The sequence below is a fragment of the Rhineura floridana genome, chromosome 14 (genome assembly GCF_030035675.1).
Source record: "Rhineura floridana isolate rRhiFlo1 chromosome 14, rRhiFlo1.hap2, whole genome shotgun sequence".
Classification (NCBI taxonomy): domain Eukaryota; kingdom Metazoa; phylum Chordata; class Lepidosauria; order Squamata; family Rhineuridae; genus Rhineura; species Rhineura floridana.
The window spans coordinates 13,898,889-13,922,796 of record NC_084493.1 but is presented as its reverse complement, the minus strand read 5'-3'; the positions used below and the strand labels follow the sequence as shown (position 1 = coordinate 13,922,796).

The 23,908-nt window shown below is 43.3% G+C and overlaps 1 protein-coding gene and 2 non-coding genes across 3 annotated transcripts in view; all 3 read right to left on the bottom strand.

Moving 5' to 3' along the window:
- The window catches only part of SH3GL3 (SH3 domain containing GRB2 like 3, endophilin A3), a 49,226-nt gene that overhangs the window by 7,978 nt on the left and 17,340 nt on the right, over positions 1-23,908 (bottom strand). The window contains exons 2-6 of the mRNA XM_061594920.1: positions 13,546-13,614; positions 12,282-12,354; positions 8,026-8,169; positions 5,202-5,335; positions 3,296-3,454 (exon numbers count right to left, since the gene is read on the bottom strand). Of these exons, the coding sequence (XP_061450904.1) occupies positions 3,296-3,454; positions 5,202-5,335; positions 8,026-8,169; positions 12,282-12,354; positions 13,546-13,614 (579 nt within the window). The remainder of the gene's footprint in view (positions 1-3,295; positions 3,455-5,201; positions 5,336-8,025; positions 8,170-12,281; positions 12,355-13,545; positions 13,615-23,908) is intronic.
- TRNAS-UGA (transfer RNA serine (anticodon UGA)) lies at positions 2,161-2,237 on the bottom strand. Its single transcript has one exon. It is a non-coding gene; the product is annotated as a tRNA-Ser (tRNA).
- On the bottom strand, positions 18,970-19,046 carry TRNAA-UGC (transfer RNA alanine (anticodon UGC)). Its single transcript has one exon. It is a non-coding gene; the product is annotated as a tRNA-Ala (tRNA).

Below are 23,908 nucleotides of genomic sequence, written 5' to 3'. Positions count from 1 at the left end.
CACAACTAACGGAAAGAATTTTCAATGGAAAAACCAATATGCGAAATGTAGGATAAGGATCCGCATGAGGAATGAGGTTTGGAACCTACTGTTCAACAAGGGATCGATACTGTCAACAACAACAAATTATACAGTAAAATGACTTCTCCTTTTTAGATGGAAGATATGCTAAGCTACCAATTACTCAGCATTTATCTATTTGTGGAGCCCTACAAATAGAGAATATTGTTCATTATATGTTGGTTTTTGAGTTGCATTCATCTGAAAGAAAGAAACTTAGTATTCCTCTGTTAAAAATAATGTCTGGCAGAATGATCCGTGTGTTACCAAGCGAATGGCCTTGTTTGCTATTGCGGCCAAGAAGATCAAAGCAAAGTTCCTAAGATCTATCTCTACCAATTGTAAAGGTGATGGCTTGATTTAGTTTACCTATGGTTTATACAAATAAAAATTATACACAGCTATTAGATCCAATGTAAAAATGATAATTGCTGGTTTTGCAAATACATTAGAAGGGGAGTTCTATTGCCAATGGTGGAAATGCCAAAAATCAGTGAGCTTTTGACAAAGCCTGGTTAGTATTATTCAAGATGTATTCCAAAGAGATTTAAATTGAGATCCTATCTTTTGCTTATTGAATTATGTAAGATACAGTGTTCCAGTGATGATACAGATGTTCTATATCCTTATTATGGAAGGGCATGGTGTCAATGTTATGACGTAGATGATTGATAATAAAGGTACTAGGTTAAGTGATATGAATTCCTGAATATCAACAATCGGAGAACTGTACCAAATATTGTATGGATTTTCTTGATATAATTATCTTCTTCTTTTGGAAATATTGTTACTCAAAAAGCACCTCAATATATCATCCATGTAATCTTTATAACCCTATAAAAAGACAGGGGTTGTATCTATCCTATTTTACTGGCCTAAGACTAAGGTCATTGAGTGAGTTCATAACCGAGGAAAGACTTCAACCCAAAATGTTTCTGGTTCACATGCATCACATGCTCTCATAAATACCCTAAACTATGCATTTTGTACTTTCATGGAGTGACCAAGAGAGTTGCATGAAAGTTATGCAGGTATCTTTCAGGTCACTTCCGGGCCAGGCTATGGCTCAGTGGAAGAACATCTGCTTTGCATGCAGAAGGTCTCAGGCTGAACCCACAACACCTCCAGGTACAGCTGGGAAAGACTCCAGTCTGAAACCCTGGAGAGCCACTGGCAATCATAAGAATATAAGAAGAGTCCTGCTAGATCAGGCCAATGGTCCACAGAGTCCAGCATCCTGTTGTCGTAATGACCAAGGAGATGCCTATGGGAAGCCTGAAAGCAGGCCCTGAGAGCAACAGCATCTTCCCACTTGTGATTCCCAGCAACTGGCATTTACAGGATTACTGCTTCTAACCATGGAGGTAGAACATGGCCGTCACTGACTAGTGGCCGTCACCCACTGATATCCTCCTTGAACCTGTCAGTGTAGATCAGGGATGCGTTTTCAGCCCAAGGGCCACATGCCAGCGGTGGTGAGGCCAGAGGTCAAAGGAGCAGAACAAACGTGAAATTTACCTTTGGACAGTAGGCTAGTCTCTGCACACTCACACACCCTCTCTGTCTTCCACCCAGGCAAGCAAGAAGCAGGATCAGAGGTCAAGCATGCATTCCAGCCAGGCAAGAACGCTCAAGGAGGGGTGCAAAGCAGGGCCGTGGAGCGACTGGACCTGGGAAGTAACTGGGGAGAGTCTCAAGGGCCAGAAAGAGAGGCCTGGGGGGGGGCAAAGCTTCACCATCTCTAGTGTAGAGAATGCTGAGCTAGAGGAAACAACGATCTGGTAAGGCAGCTTCCTGTACTCCTATCAGTGGAAAGGACAGAGCGCCCAGGATATGGTGCATCCCACCAGAGAAACTGACAAATGGTTTCTTAATAAACCACCCATTGGCCTTCTGGGATAATCCGAAGTTCTCTCACTAGATGGCAGCATTGCTAAAGCAGCACAAAACAACAACACCACAGCCATTTGTCTCTTGGGCCTAGGAACACAGGAAGCAGCCTTATACAGAGCCAGACCATTGGCCTATCTAGCTCAGTCTTGTCTACAGTGACTCGGGAGCTGCCCTCCGGGATTTCGGACAGGGAGTCCTTCCCCAGCCTGGAGATACCAGGGATTGAACCTGGGTCCTTCTGCATTCAAGGCAGATGCTCTACCACTGAGCTACGGTCCATCCCCCCATATTAAAGCTGCCACAAAAAGCAACATAAGGCACAGTTGGTTTTAAAAAGGAGTAGATTTGGGGGTGGGGAAAGGCCTATTTCTTCCAGTCTACTAGAAGGTAGGATGATGGCTACTTTTCATTATGTCCTGGAAGGATACATACCAAAGAAAATATACAACTGTATAATGCTTTTGCATTGTTGTATACACAGAATTGGTCGGTTGCATGCACAATATGGTAGCTGTTCACAGGGCAGCACAAGCAGGTTGGTGTTGCTCACCTGCCTTCCCAGTGCCAAGGGCCGCTGCCGGCTCCTGGGAGGGAGAGGGGCATGGCGTGGGGAGCTCAGTGAAGGCGTGGCAGCAGGAGCATCAGATTGGCTCTGCCGCTGCACCGTGCCTCCCTCCCACTCTCCAGAAGTGGCAGCTACACTCAGCACTGAGAAGACAAGTGAGCAACACCACCCTGCTTGTGCTGCCCTAGAGACTATTACTGTGTATACCTACCTTTTTTGTATGACTCTAGGGATTAAAAAAAAACCCGTTGTACATTTGTTCACACCTTAGTTAGAGCCAAGGATGGAAGGATTTGTCAATTTCAGTTCTCTCATTGTTCCAATCTTAAATTCAGTTCGCCACACTTCTGCGGCAATTTGCAAGTTTTTTTAAAAAAAAATCCTCACGAAAATTCTTCAGCATGTTAATGTGACTTTCTCATTTTTGTATGCAGTTTTGACCAATGCAAGCAATTTCTTTTACCACTGAGCATTTTTGTATGTTATTTTTCATGAACATATTCATTTTTATGCATACTTTCCCCTAACACAAACATCTTCGTAAGCGTTCTTTGGTTGGCGAACTGCATTGCAACATTCAGATAAGTGCAAATGTCAAAGGATGGCTGTGTTTCGGGTTCTCATATTGCTTCGGAACGTGTGGATTTGAGAGACTTGGCTTTAAATGCAAAGTGAACCACATTTCTCCCCCATCTTGGTTACACCACTGCAACCACATGAAAGACACAAACACACTCCTTGCACTCTCCAAGACCTCGAGGAGCAAGAGAGGCTTACGTCATTTTCTAAAAAGTTGAACATGCTCCGTTCTGCCAGTTCTTTGGACTCTCCAAACTTTTCCACAGCTTGCTTAACCTCTTCATCTGGTATCTTGCCTAGACGCTTCTTTTTGTAATCGTAATCCAGACGCCGGCCTTCTAGTTTCTTCAGATGGTGCTGTTTAAAAAAAAAAAGGGGGGGGTGAAAGAAATCCAGTTACTAAATTAAACAGCAAGTCGCTCCAAATGAGGTTCTGCAAGCAAGTTTTGGTTGCGATTATATTGATTTACGCACCTAGGGAAAATTATGTGGGATTATGTCAGCCAAAAAAAAAAATCCCAACAAAAAATCTAGCTTCTGTGAACACTCCAAATATTGCAAAGCAATAAATCCTTACATACTGGACACTACACTCAATGTGAAAAATCTTTAGGCTGTCCAAATGAACAGCAAGACTCTGCCAAAGTATGGTTTCCCTTTATATCCTGGCTCTCAGCTAGGCTCTGCCATGGTTATTATTTTGGCTGGAGTGTGGCAGTGAACATTAGAGACATAATGCTAAACCATGGTTCTTAACCATGGTTAGGGATACAAGGAAGCTGTGATTTACATCCTGTCTCGTGTTCGTCACAATCAGCACTGTTTCTGTTCTGCTGCAGTTTTGGTTTCTGCTAAAAGCTACTTTATTTGTCTCCACTATCTGCTATGACAGAAACTAATGTAATTAATTATGTAATTAGTTTCACTGCATTTCAATGGAAGGGAAATGTCAAAAACAACACAAAAAATAGCATAGCTATTTGTGCAACGTTTGTGGATGAAAAGAAACAACAGTGAGTACCAACTATACTGACTTGCGTGATTTTGTTTCCTGACCTCGGACAAACATGCAAATTGTGGAAATTTCTGCTCCATTTCTAACAGAATTTTCCAGCATCCTTAACCATGATTAAGTTTTACATCTGCATACCTAAAGCAGGAATAAGGAACCGGTGGCCCTCCAGGTGTTGCGGTTCTCCAACTCCAATCATCCTTGAGCATTGATCATGTTGATTGTGCCTGATGGTGGTTGAAGCCTTATGGCTGAACACACAACCCCTTCACCCCTCTTTTCACACAAGCGAGTAACCAGGAAATCTTCCATTAACTATAGCTTCCTGGTTTGGATGAAAGGGGAAACTATGGTTAACAGCTTTGGGAAAAGCGATGTTATTAGGCCAAACTCCAGCTTAATGTCCTGGCTTGTTCCAAAGCTTGCAACCATTGTTTCCTGGTTCATCTAAACCAGGAAACTGCAGTCAGTGGAAGATTGTTCGCTGCCACCACAAAGAATGAAGCAGAAGAGCTGCATGTGCACCCAGAATGTTTACTTATATCTTGGGTTGTTAAGCCAATCTAAACTCACCCATTATGATCCCTCCCTTCCTCCAAGGAGCTCAGAGCAACAGTTTTGCCTCACAACAACCCCTGAGGTAGGCCAGGTCAAAAGACAAGGATCTGTGCAAGATCACCCAGTGATTTCCCACATTGTATCTCCTGACCTCTTTTTTAAAGCTTAAGTAGCAGCTGTGAGCAGGGAGAAGGTAGCGTGCACGTTGTCAAATATGCATACAGGGGGAGGTAGAAAAGTTGAAAATGGATGCAGGAGTCTATGGCATGTGACATTTCCAGGCAAAGTTTCACCTTCAATTCCTTAGGCACAATTCTGTGTTGCTTCCACTTTCCTGTTCAAATCAGCATTATTTGAAGGCTGCTTTGAAGGAAAGATTTCAAGCTATCCAGTCCCAGATCTCCTACATCCCATTTAACCTGGCCCCAAATGGTGCTGGTGTTCTTTCCTCCTGAATTTACAAGACTGGCAACAGCCCCCCCCCCAAAAAAAAACCCTTCAAGGCAAAGCTTTTCAAGCTAGAAATAAACTCACTCCAATCTCTTTTAAATCCTTGTCTTGCAACAGCTGAAGAGGATCAATGAAGTTTTGCTTGACGTTGATGTCCAGAGAGTCTTTCACTTCGGCCATCTGCTTCATGCTTTCCCCCACGTCGATTAGGGCAAAGCCTTGTAGGGAAGAAGCAACACTTACAATGAACACCATGTGTGATGTATAAGGGGGGGAAAGCAACAATCTAGGAATTAAATCCACATGGTCCATTGTCATGCTCTGTTCTTGGAAATATGGACAACTTTCCATTTCCCATTATTTTCCACCAGAGGCCTGCAAGCTTCATTCAGTTGGCCCATGCCATGTCTGCGGATGAGTTGCTGAAGACGGGAGATGGCTTACCTATTGCACTGAGTATGCATATTGATTTTAATTGTCTTTACTCCTCCTTTTAATTCTTATATTGTATTTTATTGTATAAAGCACAATATATAAGAATGAAAACGATACAACGTAAAATACAATGAAAAATCGTACAGCATCTAGCACAGTGCATTACAATTGCTTCAATAGGCAGAAAAATAATTAAGGGGCCCACCAAAACCCTCAGCAATCTTTTAGTGGTCGGGGGGGAGTTTGGGAACCACTGTCCTAGTAAGCCTCTGGCTTTCGTGCTGCAGGCAGGGCCAGTGCACAATGCAAGGGCCTCTTTACTTTTTGGTCCGTTCCCCCCCCCCAGGTACAGGAGGGGTCATGTTGCAGTGAAAGTTGGAGAGAACTCGGGGCATGGCATGTGGGTTTCACTAAGAGTAATCCCGCCCACATACACAGAGCAAAAATCCCCACACCCTTAAGCTACAGTTCCCAGGATTCTTTGGGGGAAGTGTCATGCTCCCACCTGCTATCACTCTGCCTTCAGCAGAGGGAGACATGTTTTATCAGTCATACCCTCTATAACAATGTTGCTATCCCCCCCCTTGCCTTTGCTAACCAACGTCCAGGTATACAGTCAAGCCTCAACTCCCCCTGCGTATCTCTATGTCTCTAAAAGATCACAGCCCCAGGTGTGACATAATTTCAGTTTTCTGATACTTTCATAGAGCGCGGAGGGCGGCTTAGGGGCTTCCCTTGGTGAACTCTGACTTTTATACTGTGTTTATGTATATGTTTATGGATATTGTTTATGTATTTTGCTTTGTAAATTAATTTGATATATATTTTATTGTACCTGGTGTATTCTATTGAAATCTTTAGATAGTAAGCAGTCTATAAATGGAAATAATAATAATAATAATAATAATAATGATGTATGGTGTGGATGTGACAAAAGAGAGCTGTTCCCAGCATACAAAGAACTCTTGGGCATATCTTTTAAATCTTATGGTGGAGATTGCAAGGGAAGCCATTTTTGGCTAGGCATTAAGAGAAAATTCCTAACAGTGAAACAGGCTGCCTTGGAAGGTGATGTGCCCGCCTTTGCTGGAGGCCATTTAAGTAGAGGCTGGACAGACAACATTGTTGTTGACAATTTTGAGAACTGATTTCTCCTTTCGGCATCATTTTGTTTCTGTACCTCCCTCCTGGCACCTTGCATTAAGCAGGATGTTGGGACTAGATGGCCTCCAAGATACCTTCCAAATCTATGATTCGATCACCCCAAAGCTATCCACTTCGAGCTGGCCCCAATTACCAGCCTCCATTAATGCTTTCTACGCCATGAGAAGGCAATCTCCAAACTGTGCCAGAGTACACAATTGTGCCATAAAGAAACCAGTGAATGAAAGGAAGAAAAAGGCACTCATGAGCTCAAAGTATCCACACACAGGAGCCCAATCATCGGCATGATTGATTTGCTCTGGTCTTGCCTCTTTCTTCTCCACATGGGACGGGGACAGATATTTCTCTTATATGTCTATGTTCATGGATTAGAGCAGAGATCTAAAACATTTTCAGCCCGGTGGGCCAGATCTTCACCTCACCCACCAGGTGTAGTGGTGCCACCCACCTGTCAGTCACTTGACATCCAGTGATCACTTTATATGATGTCAGGTGACCACTTCAAAAGGGTTTGCTGTCAGTGCCAATCAGCCATCAGTAAGGATGGGGGAGACATTTGATTCAGTTCACATTTAAAGCTGAATCTATCAAATGCACGCTTTCCATAACAATATGAGAACCGAAACACAGCCATCCTTCAAAATTCGCACTTGCTGAGTTTTGTGATGCACAAAGTGTGCATAAAATGGATATATTTGTGAAAATAACATAAAAATGCATTAGGAGAAATTGCCTTCAAAATATATAGATTAGTCAAAACTGCAGAGAAAAATGTGTTTGTTAGGAGAAATTTGCGCTAAAATTCTGGAGAATGTTCATGAGGATTTTTTAAACAAGATTCGCAAATTGCTGCGGAACTGTGGAGAACTGAATTTAAGACTGAAAACATGAGAAACAGAGAGAAACCAACACTGACAAATTCATCCCTGTCAGTGAGCCCTTCTTGCTCAGGAACAATCAAGAGTGCACTTTAAGCTCCTGATGAGTCCTTCGAAGCTTCATCTTTACCTGCCCCGCACCCAACATTGCACAGGACATCGGGTATGGGCAGGTGGTTGTTTGGGAAAACCAGCCTCATGGCCCAGATTAGGACTTCAACCAGCCAAGGGTTTCACATTGCTGGTTTAGATGACTGTAAGTATGGCCAGTTAAGTCACATACATTTGCATTTTCTCACGTTCTGTCTCTCTCACCCTTGCCTCTCCTCCCTCTGTAACCTCCTTGGGGCATAGCCTGTCTGTCCCCCTGCCCCCGCTTGCCACATGCCACGCGCATGGGCCACATGAACACACCAAATGTGCATGCTCACCAAATGCAGACTCCTCCCCGAGTTCTCTTCCATATCGGAGCATGCAGTCTCCAAGCAGCCCTTCTGTCTGGGGATACCCTGTGGCTTTAACTTGTCCTCGGATCTTGGACACGGTATTCAGCATTCCCAGTCTAGCTCTGTAGGCTTAAAAACAACAACAGAGACACCGGTGATGCATAAAAAGATTTCCCAAACACCTGTTTGAAGAAGGATGAATGCATATTATATCCCCATGTACTGGAGTAACAATGCTGCCCTAGCTTACAGGAATATTGTTACTGGGGAAATAATGCTGTCCTACCTTATAGGAATATTATGCCTCTGGATACCAGTTGTTGGGGATCATGAGCAGGAGAGTGGAATTGCACTCATGTCCCGCTTGTGAGCTTCCCAGAGGCATCTGGTTGACGACTGCAAGAACAGAATGCTGTTCCCTACAGATGTCTCTTTGGTCTGATCCAGAAGATGTTCTTAGGCATAAAGTTATGTGTTTTGCTGCAATTCTGCATGTGCACAGAATGTGGTATCAGGTGGAGAATTCAACTTACAAAGATATAATAACCATTTTGCTAGTCCTTATGGTCAAGAAGATATTCTGGAATGCATGTGGGAAATGACTGCTACAGTCTCAGAAGTCAGAGGGGTGCCTGAATAAAAATTCAGATGATTGGGCTGGGATGGAATTCAGTGCCCTCCATAGCCCATTGCTCTTCTCTGCAAGGAGGAAAATCAGTTACACAAAATATTTTTTAAAAAACCACAACAGAACTGTTAATAAAAGAAATCATGAAAATTACTATCTCCATCATTGTCACAGAGTTTGGGTCTTTGTTGGCATAGAACACAGATTGGTGCAGTTTTTTTTTTTAAAAAAATAGCACAGTCGTGGTTCTAAAGAATACCGAGAAAATACACAGAAAGGTCTTTGAGGACTTAGGGAAAGTGCAGGAAGAGAGGCATCTGACTTATACGAAGTGGGAGAAATTAGATTCTGTTTGCATTTAAAGACAAACACCTAATTCACACTTTCCAAAACATGCAAACTGAAAGGCAGTGAAAGGTGGGATAAAAATTTAATAAATAAAATAATAAATAAATAGCACTGGGCTATTCTCCCAGGTGAATGCTAAGTATTGTTACTATTCCAAATTTCATTGAAGCCAATGAGTGTTTTTGAGTAGGTCAAATATGCAGGATCAAACTCTGCTCGTCAAAGTAGACCTTTTCCCAAACCATCTGTTGCAAAAGAGACTTTTAAACAGATCCCACTATGAGCGCTATTTGTTCTCAAGCTGCAATAGTAAAAGTTCAACTGATGAGTAATCCCCTCCTTCCTCTCTTTGTGAATTATGCAAACAAACTACTCTGAGCACTAAAGGAGATGAAGCAGGTGAATGGACAGGAGGGATGGGATCTATTGGCTGGTGCCGGTTTGGAAGCACTCCATCAACCTAACAGGCTGGTATCAATTTGTGTTCATTGTTTGTCCAAGCCACTGCTTTTACCAATCCAGTTTTTTTCCCCTTGGAAAAAATATTGATATTAATATCAATATTTTTAAAGGAAATATCAATATGTTTAAAAGAAATGTTGCTAAATTAGAGGAAATGTCAATATATAGATAGAGAGAGAGAGAGAGAGAGAGAGAGAGACATGGATGCTTTAAAAAAAATCTGTTTCCAAAAATAGCCACAAAAAATCACTACATAATCTGGTGCACAATGATAGCGAATAAGCGAATTAATGGAAAATTTGGTACCAAATCCAAATTGGGCAGAATTCTATCCCTAATGGACAGTGAGCTGGAGCCAAAAAGACAGAAATCCTCAGCATTTTTTTTTTTAGGACATACGATATCTCATATTCACAGAGACAGTAAGCTCAAATTTAGGACCTAAAGGAGAGTTTCTGTGATCAGTTTTCTTCAGGGAAATGTTGCAGACAAGTAATGTCTGCAATTATGCTACAGCTACTCATTTTAACAAATGCAATTTCATGTAGAAAGCTCTGACAAAATGGACACACAGCTGTTGTGGCTGCAAAAAAGGCCAATGCTATTTTAGGCTGCATTAACAGAAGTATAGTTTCCAAATTGCATGAAGTATTGGTTCCCCTCTATTCAGCACTGGTTAGGCCTCATCTTGAGTACTGCATCCAGTTCTGGACATTGCATTTTAAGAAGGATGCATACAAAATGGAACAGGTTCAAAGGAGGCCAATGAGGGTGATCAGGGGGCTGGAAACAAAGCCCTATGAGGAGAGACTGAAAGAACTGGCACATTTAGCCTTGAGAAGAGAAGACTGTGGGGAGATATGATAGCGCTGTTCAAGTACTTGAAAGGCTGCCACAGAGAGGAGGACCAGGATCTCTTCTCGATCATCCCAGAGTGCAGGGCACGGGATAATGGGCTCAAGTTGCAGGAAGCCAGATATTGTCTGAACATCAGGAACAACTTCCTAACTGTTAGAGCGGAACAACAATGGAACCAATTCCCTAGGGAGGTGGTGGGCTCTCCAATACTGGAGGCATTCAAGAGGCAGCTGGACAGCCACCTGTCGGGTATGCTTTAATTTGGATTCCTACATTGAGCAGGGGGTTGGACTCAATGGCCTTATAGGCCGCTTACAGAGTTGGAAGTTGGAATTCTAAATCACAAAAAAAACCCAGGGTGTGTCATTGCACCAGTCCCAACTGCACAGACAAAAAAAGTATTTCATTTCCAACCCATTTCAAACAGAACTCTCACTATTATTATTAATAATATTATTATCATCATCATCATCATCATCATCATCTTTATTTTTACCCCGCCCTTTTTCCAAAGCTGGAACTCAGGGTGGCTTACAAACTAACAATAGCTACAACCCCAGGTTCCATCTAAAGCAGCAATTTTGTCAAATTCTGTAACCAGCTGAAACAGATTGCAAAAATATCATTGCCAATCTGGCACCATGGTGTTCAAACACACACTGCGCTGTAATAAGCCCTGTTAGTTGGCACTTCTGTGAACAAGTTTATCCTTTTCACGTTCTTCCTTGTTTCTGTGCTTCTGGAGGTTGGCCAGGAAGCAGCGAGTCAGCTCCCATTGGAACTTCTCACAATGTCCCAGAATGACCAGTGGCACTGTGTAGGCAATGAAAATGGTAGGTAGCTCCCAAACCCAGGTGGAAGGGGCAATATCTGCAGTGAGCTCAGCTAGGATGAAAGTGGCCTTGAGAGCTGCCCCAGGATACCCAGTGCTGATATTGGTCAAAGCCTACATAAGCTGCTTGGTATGAACTAATTCAGGTTAATTAATTCACTGAATTAATTCAAACATCTCTGAATTACACCTGAAAGTAGTTCCTATAATTTCTGGGTGAACAGAATGTGAATTAAGCCCCTGTTGCAGTGGAACTTCGGGAGATTTTTAATTCAATTCAATTTTTATTCAGTAATTTGGGAGTTTTATCATACTTAACTCTGTGTTTGATTGTGGCCATTGAATTTACCTTTTTCACCCAGCTTAATTATCATAATTGTTGGGAAACAGAAATAAAACAATTGTTCACACTACGCTAGGTGTGTTTTGGTTTTTTTAGTCTTAAGTATATGTTATATGTTATCAGAGCAGCTTGCAACGTTCTGAAGGCTTAAAAAAAATCCAGAGGACCACGTGAATGAATTGTGAATTAAGTTGTGAGTTGGACTGGAACTCGTTCCTTTTTGGAAGGGGCAAACTAGAAGAGGAATGAATTCCTTTTTAAAATGAACTTTCCAAGCACTGCCTATGTATGATTGTAAGTTGTTTTAAACTGGTTTTCAAGTCTGTATTTTAAATTGTTGTAAGCTGCCCTAGGACCGCAGGGTGAAGGGCAGGTAAAAATAAAAATAAAAATATTGGATTCTAAGTATGTAGCTCCCAAAGGAAACATGACATTCAGTACATGGATACTGGGGGTGGGAAAGAGCACCAATGGAATTAAGATGAGCATACACCATCCCCATCCCATGCACTGGACTGAAAAAAATTGCATAGCACACCCATACAAACTGATTGAATTGAATGGAACCAAACAGAATAAAATTGGGATTGCCCTGTTAGGGGCACTATTAATGAAAAAGTGGGTTAGAAATGTTATGGTGCAATACCAGCTAGCCATATTGCATCATATGTCTTTGTGCCCAGAAGCCAAGCTAGGCTTGCAAGGTGCAGATCTAATGACTTGGGTTTGCAGAGAAATGTTTGGAAGGAGCTCTTGGAATTCTCTTTTACCTGGATTAGGCTGGAGATATTCTGTGGCTTTTGACAGGAGTTCTGCCACGGCTTTGTTGGTGACATCAATTTTCTGCAAGAAAAAAAAAGATATTTAAGGAAACCTTCATAAAAATGATTCATTGCCTACTATCACGTCTTAGAGATGCTGCACAAATGCCTATATATTTTGTGGAAATGACCATAGAAGGCATCTTATCAACTAAGTCAGGGACAGAGGCCTCTCGTCTTCCAGATGTTATTGGAGGCCAGCTCCTATCAGCTCCAGCCAGCACAGCCAACAGTTAGGGTGGGTGGAGTTATAGTTGAAAAACAATGCCTGGATGCTGCAGGTTCGCCATTCTTGAAGAAAGTAAAATGAAAGGTTGGGGGTTGGTCGAAGAGAAAAGGAGATCATGGCAAGATTGACACTTGTAAACTCTGGCCAATAGTAGAGCCAGGAAGAATGGTTAGTCGTAGGAACAGAATTCCAACTGTAGGCTTTTGTTTTAGGTAACCAATATTTGCTTCTCTTTATAATGCCCCCCATCCCACACTCTCTAGCTGTTTTCATTATAACATGCTAGTTCATTTATATCAACATTCCCAACCTTTTTAGTATGGTGACCTATGAATTTATTGTCAAATTAATTTTGGACCTTAGGTCATCTCTGCCTCCAACCACCAGAGAGCAGTTCCCAAGTGTTAACTTTTAAGATTGAATCCTTTTGACATTTGGTTACAGGTTATCAACACAGCATTATAATATGCTGACAAAACAAAAAGTTGTAAGAGGTATTCATCACCAATTAAGCATTCCAAGCAAGCAGTATTTTGGGTTTACTTATAAAGTCCATGATCCATTTGTGGGACACGACCCACAGGTTGGAAAATGTTGCTCTGTACCAACATGGTACAGTGGACAGTGCAGTGGATTTTAATCTCCCAAGTGATCTAATTGCTGAGCGAGGATCCAAACTCAAGTAAATCGCTCTTTCATCCTACCTCATTGACTTACCATGAAGAAAAAATGAGGAAGATCCACATTTGTCACCCTGACCTCCTTGGAGAAGGAGCAACATACAAACCTAATGCTCAAATAAAACTATAAATTGGACCTAGAACCGATTCACATAGTCAGTATTATCATGCAATACAGCCCTGTTGGGAGTGTACCACTCTAGGCTGGAGAAGGAGGAAGGAAAATGAAAGCTCAATTTAGGATTAGGAACAAAGGAAACATGATTAGCAGCAAGCTTTGAGCATTCACATAGGCTTGTCTTACCCGTTCCATCTCTTGGAAATCTTCATCTAGCTTTGTTCCTTCAGCTCCGCTGATTTTTTCACTGAATAGCTGCAGCAGAAGAAAAGAAAAACAGCCTTATAGAGCCTAAAACAAAAAAACAAACCTGTGCAATACCAGAAAGATAAATAAGAGACAAAAACAAAAAACCAAAAACCCCTTATCAAACTTGAGACGAGGTATGTCAATTTTGGTTTATCTCAATTTCTCCCTTTTCCAATCTTAAATTCAGATCTTCACATTTCCACACCAGTTTGCGAATTTTGTCTTTAAAGTTCCTCATGAAAATTCAGCAGCATTTTAGCATGGTTTTCTCCGAACGTTTACATTTTTGTACGCTATTTTGCCTAATGACATTTTGGCGAAGCAATTTCCCCGAATGCATTTTTGTATGTCGTTTTCACTAATCTATGCATTTGTATGCACACTCGGAGACAACCTTGCATGTTTTGTCTTGCAATGGGTCGCATCTTTCTTATTATATGCTAAAACGGCAATGGCTCAAAAGACGTTTGGCGGCATTCACTACCTGGAGAGGCTGATAAGGACACAAGGTTAGCGCAGAAGGTCAGGATGCCTTCTGTTCACAGGCATCCTGTGCCCATGCACATCCATTTTCATGCATGGGCGCACAAGATAAACCTCCTCTCTCTACCTCGTTTATCAAGAATCCCAGAAAAAGCAGGCCTCTCAACTCAAGTGCACATGTATACATGCCAACAACATTTTAAGAAAGCGTCCCTAACCTCTCTTCAAATGGCAAGGTGAGGGTAATCCTTTGCTAGAGAGGGGAAGCCCCACAAAACATGAAATGACCCTCGGCAGCTGGTACCCATTGAGACTGGTAGGGCGGAAGGCAGGGAGACTAACAGGAGTGGGAACCAGAGGTAGAGGCAGGCAGAGCCAACAAATTCTAGTTTTGCCACCATCCTCTTCTCTGCTGAGTTCTACAAAACACTGAGGAGGAAGAAGGTGAGAGATAGTGCTACCCCTGGATTGGGGTAATAAGGCAGGCAGGCAGGCAGGGATTGGTGTAAGGCAGACTGAAGTTGGTGGGGCAGGACCCATCTGCCCTAATGGAGAAGCCTCCACTGGCTGGAACATGATACTCCAAATCCTTTCATTTCAAGAAGGTGCCAAGTTAAAGACAAATAATCTACACAAGCTATTGCCTCATATGGGATCCTAGCAGAATAGGGACTCAAAACCTCCTGTGACATCAAGGCAGAACTCACAGAGTTAAGAGAAGATTGTGACACCTTGGCTGTCAGCAGGACTGGCTCCAGGTCTGAATAAGTCCTCAGCAGTGCACCCTGGTGGTGTCCCCTCTAATCTTGGTGAGATCTGGTAGTGGTAGAGCCAGGCATTCAGAAGCCACCATTTTAATTTCTCACAACCCCCCCCTCCCCAATTGCATTTAAGGAGACTAAAATGAAGGTTCTAGGCTACCGGGCATGAGGATTCCTGGACAGGCAGCAGTGCAATGATGGGCCCCAGAAGCTGTCCAAGAACAATGCACACTGATGGCAGGCTGGACTCACATCCTCTCACTATTTGGACAGTAGCATTTGGATGGCAGGTGGGAATGGATTCATCTGTCAGTTTCAGTTTCTCATTTTTCTGATCTTATTTCTAATTATTTCTAATTTAATTTTGTGTCGCCTATCTGGCCGAAGTCACTCTAGGCAACGTACAAACTAAAATTCAGTAAAATACAATACAATGCAGATAAAATACAATGAAGTCATTAATCACAGCAGCATGAGATCAGTTAGGGCAATCAATAGATAATAAGTATCCCAAAAAAGTTAGCCCTCCCCGGAAATCCTAAAGGCCTGTCCAAAGAGCCAAGTTTTTAAGGCTCGGCGGAATGTATCCAGGGAAGGGGCATGGCGAAGATCGAATGGGAGGGAGTTCCAGAGAGTGGGGGCCACCACTGAAAATGCCCTCTCTCTAGTCCCTACCAACCTAGCTGTTTTTGTTGGTGGGATTGAGAGAAGGCCCTGTGTGGCTGATCTAGTTGGGCGGCTTAATTTGTGGTACTGGAGGCGCTCCTTCAGGTAAACTGGGCCGAGACCATATAGGGATTTAAAGGTTAATACCAACACCTTGAATTGGGCCCGGAAAACAACTGGAAGCCAATGTAGGTGAAATAATACTGGCGTGATGTGATCACGGTGGCGGCTGTTTGTAAGCAACCGAGCCGCCGCATTCTGCACCAGTTGTAGTTTCCGGACCGTTTTCAAGGGTAACCCCACGTAGAGCGCATTGCAGTAGTCTAATCGAGAGGTGACCAGGGCGTGTACCACCAGGCACCAGGCGTGCCTCATTTTCAAATCCGTTTGCAATTTTTTTAATAATAAATGCTGACGAATTTTCATGATGCGTTTTCTCTTAATGTACACAGTACGGCAAGCAATTTCCCCTAACATAATGCATCTTAGGTTGTTTTCATTTCTTGCACATTCATACATACATTTTAATGCCCACTTTCCCTTAATATATGCATTTTTGCAGACTTTTTTGTCTGGAGAATTGCATTGAAAAATTTGGAGAAATAACACATTTCAAAGGATCGCTGTGTTTCCGTCCACATCTTGTTTTGGGAAGTGCAAATATTAGGTAGGTTTGCCTTTCAACGCGAACTGCATTGAATGTCCCCCATTCCTATTGGCAGAATCATGAGACACAAATCGGGGTGGGGGAAATACTATACCTCCAGATCTCTATGAAACAAATCCAAAGGCAGAAGGGGGTCACATTTGCATACTTTAAAAATCATCTCCCAAGAAGTTTGGTCTTTACTAACTGACCTCCCAAATGCAACCGCCCATCTAAGGGAGTTCCTTTTTCCTACACTGCCATCAGAGGCCTATCTCTGGTTCCCAGTCAGTCTCCTCTCCTTCCCTACCTCACCTTATCACCCTGAGACCTACAACACACCAAGCTTTGCTCCCCCTCCCCTCCACCCAAGCATCAGATAGTCCCTTTCGGGATACTTTGTGGGTGACAGGAGTTTTTGCCAAAGCTTCCCAGCTTGGTCCCCAAATGCAAATTACTTAAGGCATAGCTATTCAACAGCCTCTCCTTCCCACAGGGCAGCTGGCACTTGGATAAAGGCATGCAGTTAAGAGAACCGCCGCACGTCTGATTTCTGATGTAGCCTCAGTGAAACAGACAAGACTCCATTAGTGTACAAAGGACATTTGAAATGCAGGTGCTCTCAATCTCCTTACTCTTCTTAGCCATCACACATCATGCAATTAATAAAAAATGCTCTTTTGGCACAGAGATCAGGCATGAAGGGTCTATCGCGGCAGAGTGAGCACCAGCCACCACTGGTCATAAATTCATGAAAATACATAATCAGCTAATAAATCCAAAGTTTGGGCGAGCAAATTTCAGAAGCACCCCTAATTATCACTGATCAGTGGCATACTGAATGTTGCTGCACATTTGGCCTTCTCTGCCACCAGAGAAGGTGGCCTTCTCTACAGGGTTGTGGAGTCGGAGTCGTGAGCAATTTTGGGTGGAGTCGGAGTCAGAGTTGGAGTCGGTAGAAATGTACCGACTCCTTCATAAATGGCAAATGTATATTAACTAGTAATAATAAAGTTACTTTTTTGAACTACAACTCCCACTAGCCGAATCCCTGGGGCTGATGGGAGCTGTAGTTCAAAAAAGTAACTTTTCCAAGCTCTGGATTCACGTGGTGGTGATGAAATGCCTTGTGCTACCATTTTACTACAGTAAATTTGTTATTACTAGTTAATATACATTTGCCATTTATGAAGGACTCGGAGTCGGATTCGGACAGTAGAAAAATAGAGGAGTCGGAGTCAGAGTTGAAGGTCTGGCGTACCGACTCCACAGCCCTGCTTCTCTACCACCAAAAAAATTTGGGAAAGGGAAGGGGGTGGCAGAGGGCCCAACCTGCGCCAGACCCAATTCAGGCCCTGCATTCACTTGCCAAGCAACTGGAGAATTTCAGCAACACAATCCAGTTTCACGGAATGACTCCTATTGTGGACAGGGTAGGATGCTCCCAATTGCCTGTGTTCCATGCGGAACTGCAGGCTTGAAACTGAAACTACAGCTATTCTCTTTCTTTATCAAAAAATGTCATCTCAAGGCTCAAAAATGTAGGCCTCTCTCATAGTAAGAGACAAGGCAAGGCTTGACTTTGCCACTAGTTGAATGAAAGCAAGAGAATTTTATCTGGCTTGGAGGTCCTGTGGCTCCTATTTCCATTGGAGATGTTCCCATTTGCTCCAATGGCATCCCCCAAAATGCATATCAGAGGTGTGTGGACTCATTAAAGCCTCCCCACCTGTTTGCGCCCCCAACCTTGCTACCACACTTCCTTTAATGCTGTGTTAGGGATACCTTTCCGTGTTCCCCCAGCCCTGTTGCTATAATGGCTCAGGTATCCAGGCAAGCCTCAATTCCCCTGTGACCCTTTGACTCTCTAAAGCTCGCAGTTAGGACTAAAGAACATGTTTTTGTAAGCAATGCCTCCTCACCTAATGCAGCTGTGTATGTTATGCACACTTTCCCCTTATCTATGCATTGTTGCAAAAAATGGATTGGAGAACTGTGTTGCAAAATTTAGACAAGTGCAAATTTTGAAAGGTGGCTGTGTTTGTTCTTATATTGTTTCGGAAAGTGAGAATTTGAGAGATTCAGCTTCAAATGCAAACGGAATCAAATCACTCTCCCCTCCCTAGTGCAGAGACGTGGAGGAATTTCCCACCCCGTGTAGGCAAACAACAAGGAAACCAGACTAGGCAAGTGCAGTGAACCAGGTGGAGGGCTTCACAGGAGCCCTTCATCATTTTCAGGGCCGGTGCAAGAAGGCCCTGGCTGAGGGCCCCTCCTTAGGGTGGGAGGGTGGTGCTTCTGTTCTGTGATCCGGAGCAGTATCGGGTCCTGCAACCCTCCAATACAGATTGCGCAGGCTTCAATAGACCCACATGCATGCCCCACCTACCTCTCCCATCAATGTGAATGCCATGCATGTTGTGCACGCATGCCTGCCATTATCCAAGATGGTGGTGGGAGTTTCCACCATCTTCAGTAATGGCAGGCAGGCACGCTACACATGCACGTCATTCACATGACACAAGAGGTAGATCGGGCAGGCTTATTAGCCCCATGCCACCTGTATTGGGGGGTGTTGGGCTATGGCGCCTCAGGCCTGGGGCAGGCTGGTGCCCGAGGGCCCAGTCATGCCTGGCGCCAGCCCTGATCATTTCATTTATTCCCCCCTCCCACTAGGGTATCTGGGCCACAGTGTAGAACATTGGAAGCTACCTTATATTAAGTCAGACCACTGGTCCATCTAGCTCAGTATTGTCTACACTGACTGGCAGCAGCTCTCCAGGGTTTCAGGCAGGAGAGTCTACCTGGAGACGCCAGGGATTGAACCTGGGACCTTCTGCATGCAAGGCAGATGCTCTACCACTGAGCTATGGCCCTTCCCCTAATTTACTGGAAGAAGCTTCCCGACACAATATGATTATGGAGCCCAAGGCTTCAATTACAGTGCGAGCTCACAGCTGCGGTTCACACTACATTCTTTTTCTAGTTTATTGTCTTCGTGGCAGCTCTGCTCCACCCCGGAGCTGAAAGTGCCTTTTTAAGATATGCTTCACGGCAAGAATCCTCAGATGGGAGTTGCCAAGTGCCAATTCAGGCTGATCACTTCAACGGTGCAGGCCAGGCGATAAGAAAGCCAGCATCTCACAGGCGCAGTGTAGGCAGGCAAGAAATTCCTGAGTTTTTTAAATTTGTTACACTGCTGAGATTAGAAAAAACCTTGCAAGCTTCTTTTTCAAAAGATGCATGCTTTGTGTCCTCCCCACCCCCGAAAAATGCATCACTGGTAACAAAAGATGCATTGATGTTAGCTGTGTAAATGCAGGTGTCAGTTAGGAATGTGTTCTACTGTGTCCATCCAACAGACCAGCATTCACCAACCTGGCGCCCTCCAGGTGCTTTGGACTACTATTCCCATCAGCCAAGACACAGGTAAGAGATTAAGTCTAAACTACTGTTGCTTGGAGTGACGTACCCCACACTCCAACTCCAGGTGGGAACTCATACAACAAAATATACCTTCATACAGGGGGGAAAATCCCTGCACATAGAAAACTAACACATCAAGGAGAAAACTAATTTTCTATGTGCAGGGATCTCTCTCCTTTGCATGGAGGAGTGCTCTGTCAAATGAGCGCCCACCAACAGTTGGAAGGGGTACAGGAGAGACCTGGCTTTACTATCTTGCTGGTAGTGGTCTAATCCAGACACAGGTTAACACTTAGTCCTCAATGTTAAGCTCATCAAGCAGGTTACATAAATGCTTAAAACCAAATGTTTGCAACCACCACTTTTTCATTTCGCCTTGTCTGTTTTGCAAATGCTCCTTTCTCCATCACCAAGCTTTAAAAAGAGCCTTGCTCACATAAAGGTTGTCTGCAGCAGGTGTTTATGAGCCTGCCATTGTGGCATCCGACCAAACAAGGAGCCTGGGTTAGATTTGTTTATGAATTCCTCTACCTGGAGACTGGAAAGAATAGGGGGTAAAAAACATGTTGCCGCACCAGTAGCTCTAGCTAAGCCATCCTGAGGAAGAAAAGGTGCCTGGCATTAGGCTGGGAAGCAGATAAATGCTTGGGAGAAAAGCGTAGGATATGTTGTTATTCTCTTGATTTTAAGGAGGAAAGCTTGCAATAAATCTTACTCTACACACTGTGAGCTTTAACTTCTGTTGTAACAAATGATTCGTTTTGTGTCTTTGCAACCTTGTTGCTGTTCAACTGTTAAAATATTTTCCCACAGTACCACTGATACAAGAACTGGAGACCTCAGCACACCGACAGCACTTTCTCTTTGCGGACTATTAAACAACTGACATGTTTTAAATAATGTTGTGAGTTTGGGGTTGAAATGGATAATTTCTATGAGTCCCCGTCCAGCCTCTGATTTGGAATCCTGTGCCTTGGGGTGAGAAACTCGCTCTGCTGGTCAGATGAGCTTCTTTTGTTAAACTAAAAGAGTGGCCAGGTTTGTTAATGGGTCTATCAGGTGCCCAGCAACTGGTGAAAGGGCAGGAAGATCCTTTTGTCATTGAAACTCTTCAGGAGAGCCTCCCCCCCTTCTGGGGACAAGGAGATTCTTGTGTTTTGAGTTGTGTCAGAGAATGGCTGGAAACTGGAGGCAGGCAGAGAGACTGGCTCCCTGCACCATGGCTTTAGGATGCCTCCTGTAACACTGATGGAAAAGCTGGATGTTGGACTGCTGATGCCTTGAACCCCTCCATCCTAAGCTCAGGTTGGAATGTGTGTAAATAAATAAACCATATTTCATAAAGACAGCACAGTCTCCGCTGACCTCCTTCCCAAGGAAACCAAACCCAGGGCGAGCACAGGGACCCCTGGAAATCTCACCGCTTGGAGATTGGGGTGGCATGCAACAATAATAATTTTGCAATACTGTGCATTTATTTATTTATTAAATTTATACCCCCACCCTTCCTCCCAGTAGGAGCCCAGGGCAGCATTCGGGGAAAGATTGTATCATAAAATTCGTAAGAATCAGGACTTGTGAGTAGAGCCTAGCTGGACACAACCCACAATAGACCCACTGAAATTAACTCATCAATGTCTATTAATTTCAATGGGTCTGCTTTGAGTAGGACTAACATTAGATATAATCCATGGTATCCACTTTTGCATTTCCAGAAAAGGAGAGAAACAAACGAGGACACAGATTTGCATGACACTTGCATATGTCAATATATAACTGCAAATTTAGAAATAATTACTATAATTTAAATGGAAATATAATACATCCCACCATTGTGGAAAGACCTGCGTGCCTGATAGGGATAGGGGAAGAATTTGTTTCAGTTCACATCTAAAGGCAAACCCACCTAATATTGAAAAATGATTTGCACTTTCCAAAACAATATACAAACTGAAACACCGCGATTCTGCAAAATTCACACTTCTCTGCATTTTGCAATGCAGTTCTCCAGCCAAGTAATGTGTACAAAAATGCATATCCTAGGGTAAAGCGTTTATATAAATGCAAATTTAGTAGTGGAAATAACATACATACATGCATTATATCAAGGGAAATTGCATGAAAAATGTGCAGCTTTTTAAAAAGCTTGCAAACTGATCTGGAAATGTGAAGAACCAAAGTGTGGGAGACTGAAAAAATCCCAAACCAACATATTTGGCCATCCCTGGTGCCTGCTCAGTCTGCTGCCCAGGTATTACAGTGCTTCATATTTAAATGGCGCTTGGGTCAGACAATCCTTCCAAAAAGGAGCTGCCCTTTGTCAGGTAGGACACATGGCCATCCTAAACCCTGCACAAGCTCCTGGAAATGTGGGCAGTGTCGCAGTGCATATGCTTTTGCTGGTAGCATCATCGAGGTGACAACAATTTCTCTCTGCCTTCATTTCAACACCTAGAATACCTTTGGAAACATTTTAAAAGGATGGGTAAATACACAGCTAAGGAATAAAGAATAAAAGCCTTTCTGGCTGGCTCTCTGTGCAGAATATAAATATTGTTTTTAGAACAGAATAGACGAGTATAGGATAAAGGGATAAACTTTAAATCAGCCTATGGCCCCCCAGATATTGTGGGATGTCAACTTCCATCTGCCCTGGCCAGCATGGCTAATGGCCAGGGATTATGGGAACTGCAGTCCAGCATCATCTAGATATTCCCTTTATGCGCAGAGTTCCACTGCATGGTTCCAAACCACAGAATCTGCACTCCATCAGGAGACAGAGCGCCAATTCCAGGCAATTGGGACATTTAAACTTTGTCCCAACAGAGTGCAAGTCACTTGCAGAAAAGAGATTTCCATGCAGCTAGGATCAGGTTTCAAAAGGGCCCCTGTTGTTAATTGCGCTTAGCTACTGGGACAATTAAGAAGCAAAATTTCAGATAAGGCAAAGACAAAGAGTACTTTTGTCCACATGCAAATCAAGCAAGATTGTGAATGTAACACGATTTTTGCACTTTCCAGAGAGGGAGTCAGCTCCACCAGGCAGTGCCACATCACTATGCGTCTTTTGGAAAAACTTGACTGTTGAAGCTTATTCTTCTCACACAACAACAAAGTACTTTGTACTCTGGAATCTCCAAGACTTCCCTCACAAATCTCTACTGTGTTGCCTCGATGGCCCACTTGCTGATTTACCATTCAATGATATGTGAAATGAGGTATCAAAAAATGGGGTGGGGGAGGGAGAAGAGAGAGAAGCCTAAATTTTCAAGAAGCCGTTGGTTCGTCATTTCTAGTACACAGCATTGATACAGAAAACCAGAGTCAGACTCAGGAATGGTCTGAGGGCACCAAAAACATCTATCTTGCTGAAGCTAAGCAGGTCTGGGTCTGTCCAGTACCTGGATGGGAGACCACCTGGAAACCACATGCATGCTCTCTTGACTTCCACAACTGCAGATAAATACATGTGGGAACAGGTGGAAGAGAGAGTTGCCACAGTTAAGGAGCCAGTAAGGGGGGGCATTTCTATTGAGCAAGGGACAATTTGAGTCTCTGTGACGGTCCAACCTCACGCAACAGAATAAGAATTTGGCCTGGTGAAGAGTCATTTGGGTTTTGGCTGGAGAGGATTACCCTCGAGCCTGAGGTGTGTTTCAGAGCTAGCATCCAGGGCTTGCTAAGTTGCTTCTCTGGAAATAAGGTTTTGTATAGATAAAGGGCTCCTCCAGATAACCTGTTTATTGACCTCATCCCGATAGGCTTGTGTGGCATTTATACACCTTCCTGTTAATCATGCATTCATCCCCACACTTTTCAGTTGTTTCCTTAATTTTCCTAACTGCAAGAAGTCCATTAAAAAAGTGCATATGAGGTGCTACAGTGCTCTATCAGACTTGTGCAAACCTAACTTTCCAGCACACACTTGAATCCCTCCCACAAAATACTGATAGTCTGGAGTTGACCACAGCTGGAGGCAGTATTCGAGAAGTAACCACTCGCCATGAAGGTCTTTCCATCTGACACCTTGAACATAGAATGCCCTTCCCAAGAATATGATAATCTTTCCAGTACCAGGTTAAGACCCTATTGCTTGCCCAGGCATTTTAGAGGACATTTTAATTGGATTTTTTGCTTTCGTCTGCTCTTCAGTCTTATGCTTTTACTCCACCTCTTATTTGTGCTGTATACTGCTATGCTGATTTGTTGGCTTTTATACTGTACATATTTATTATGTAAATAGTCTTATTCACATCTTTGTACGCCACCTTGGAACCTTTTCAATGAAGGGCAGCTAAGAAATATTTTAAATAAATAG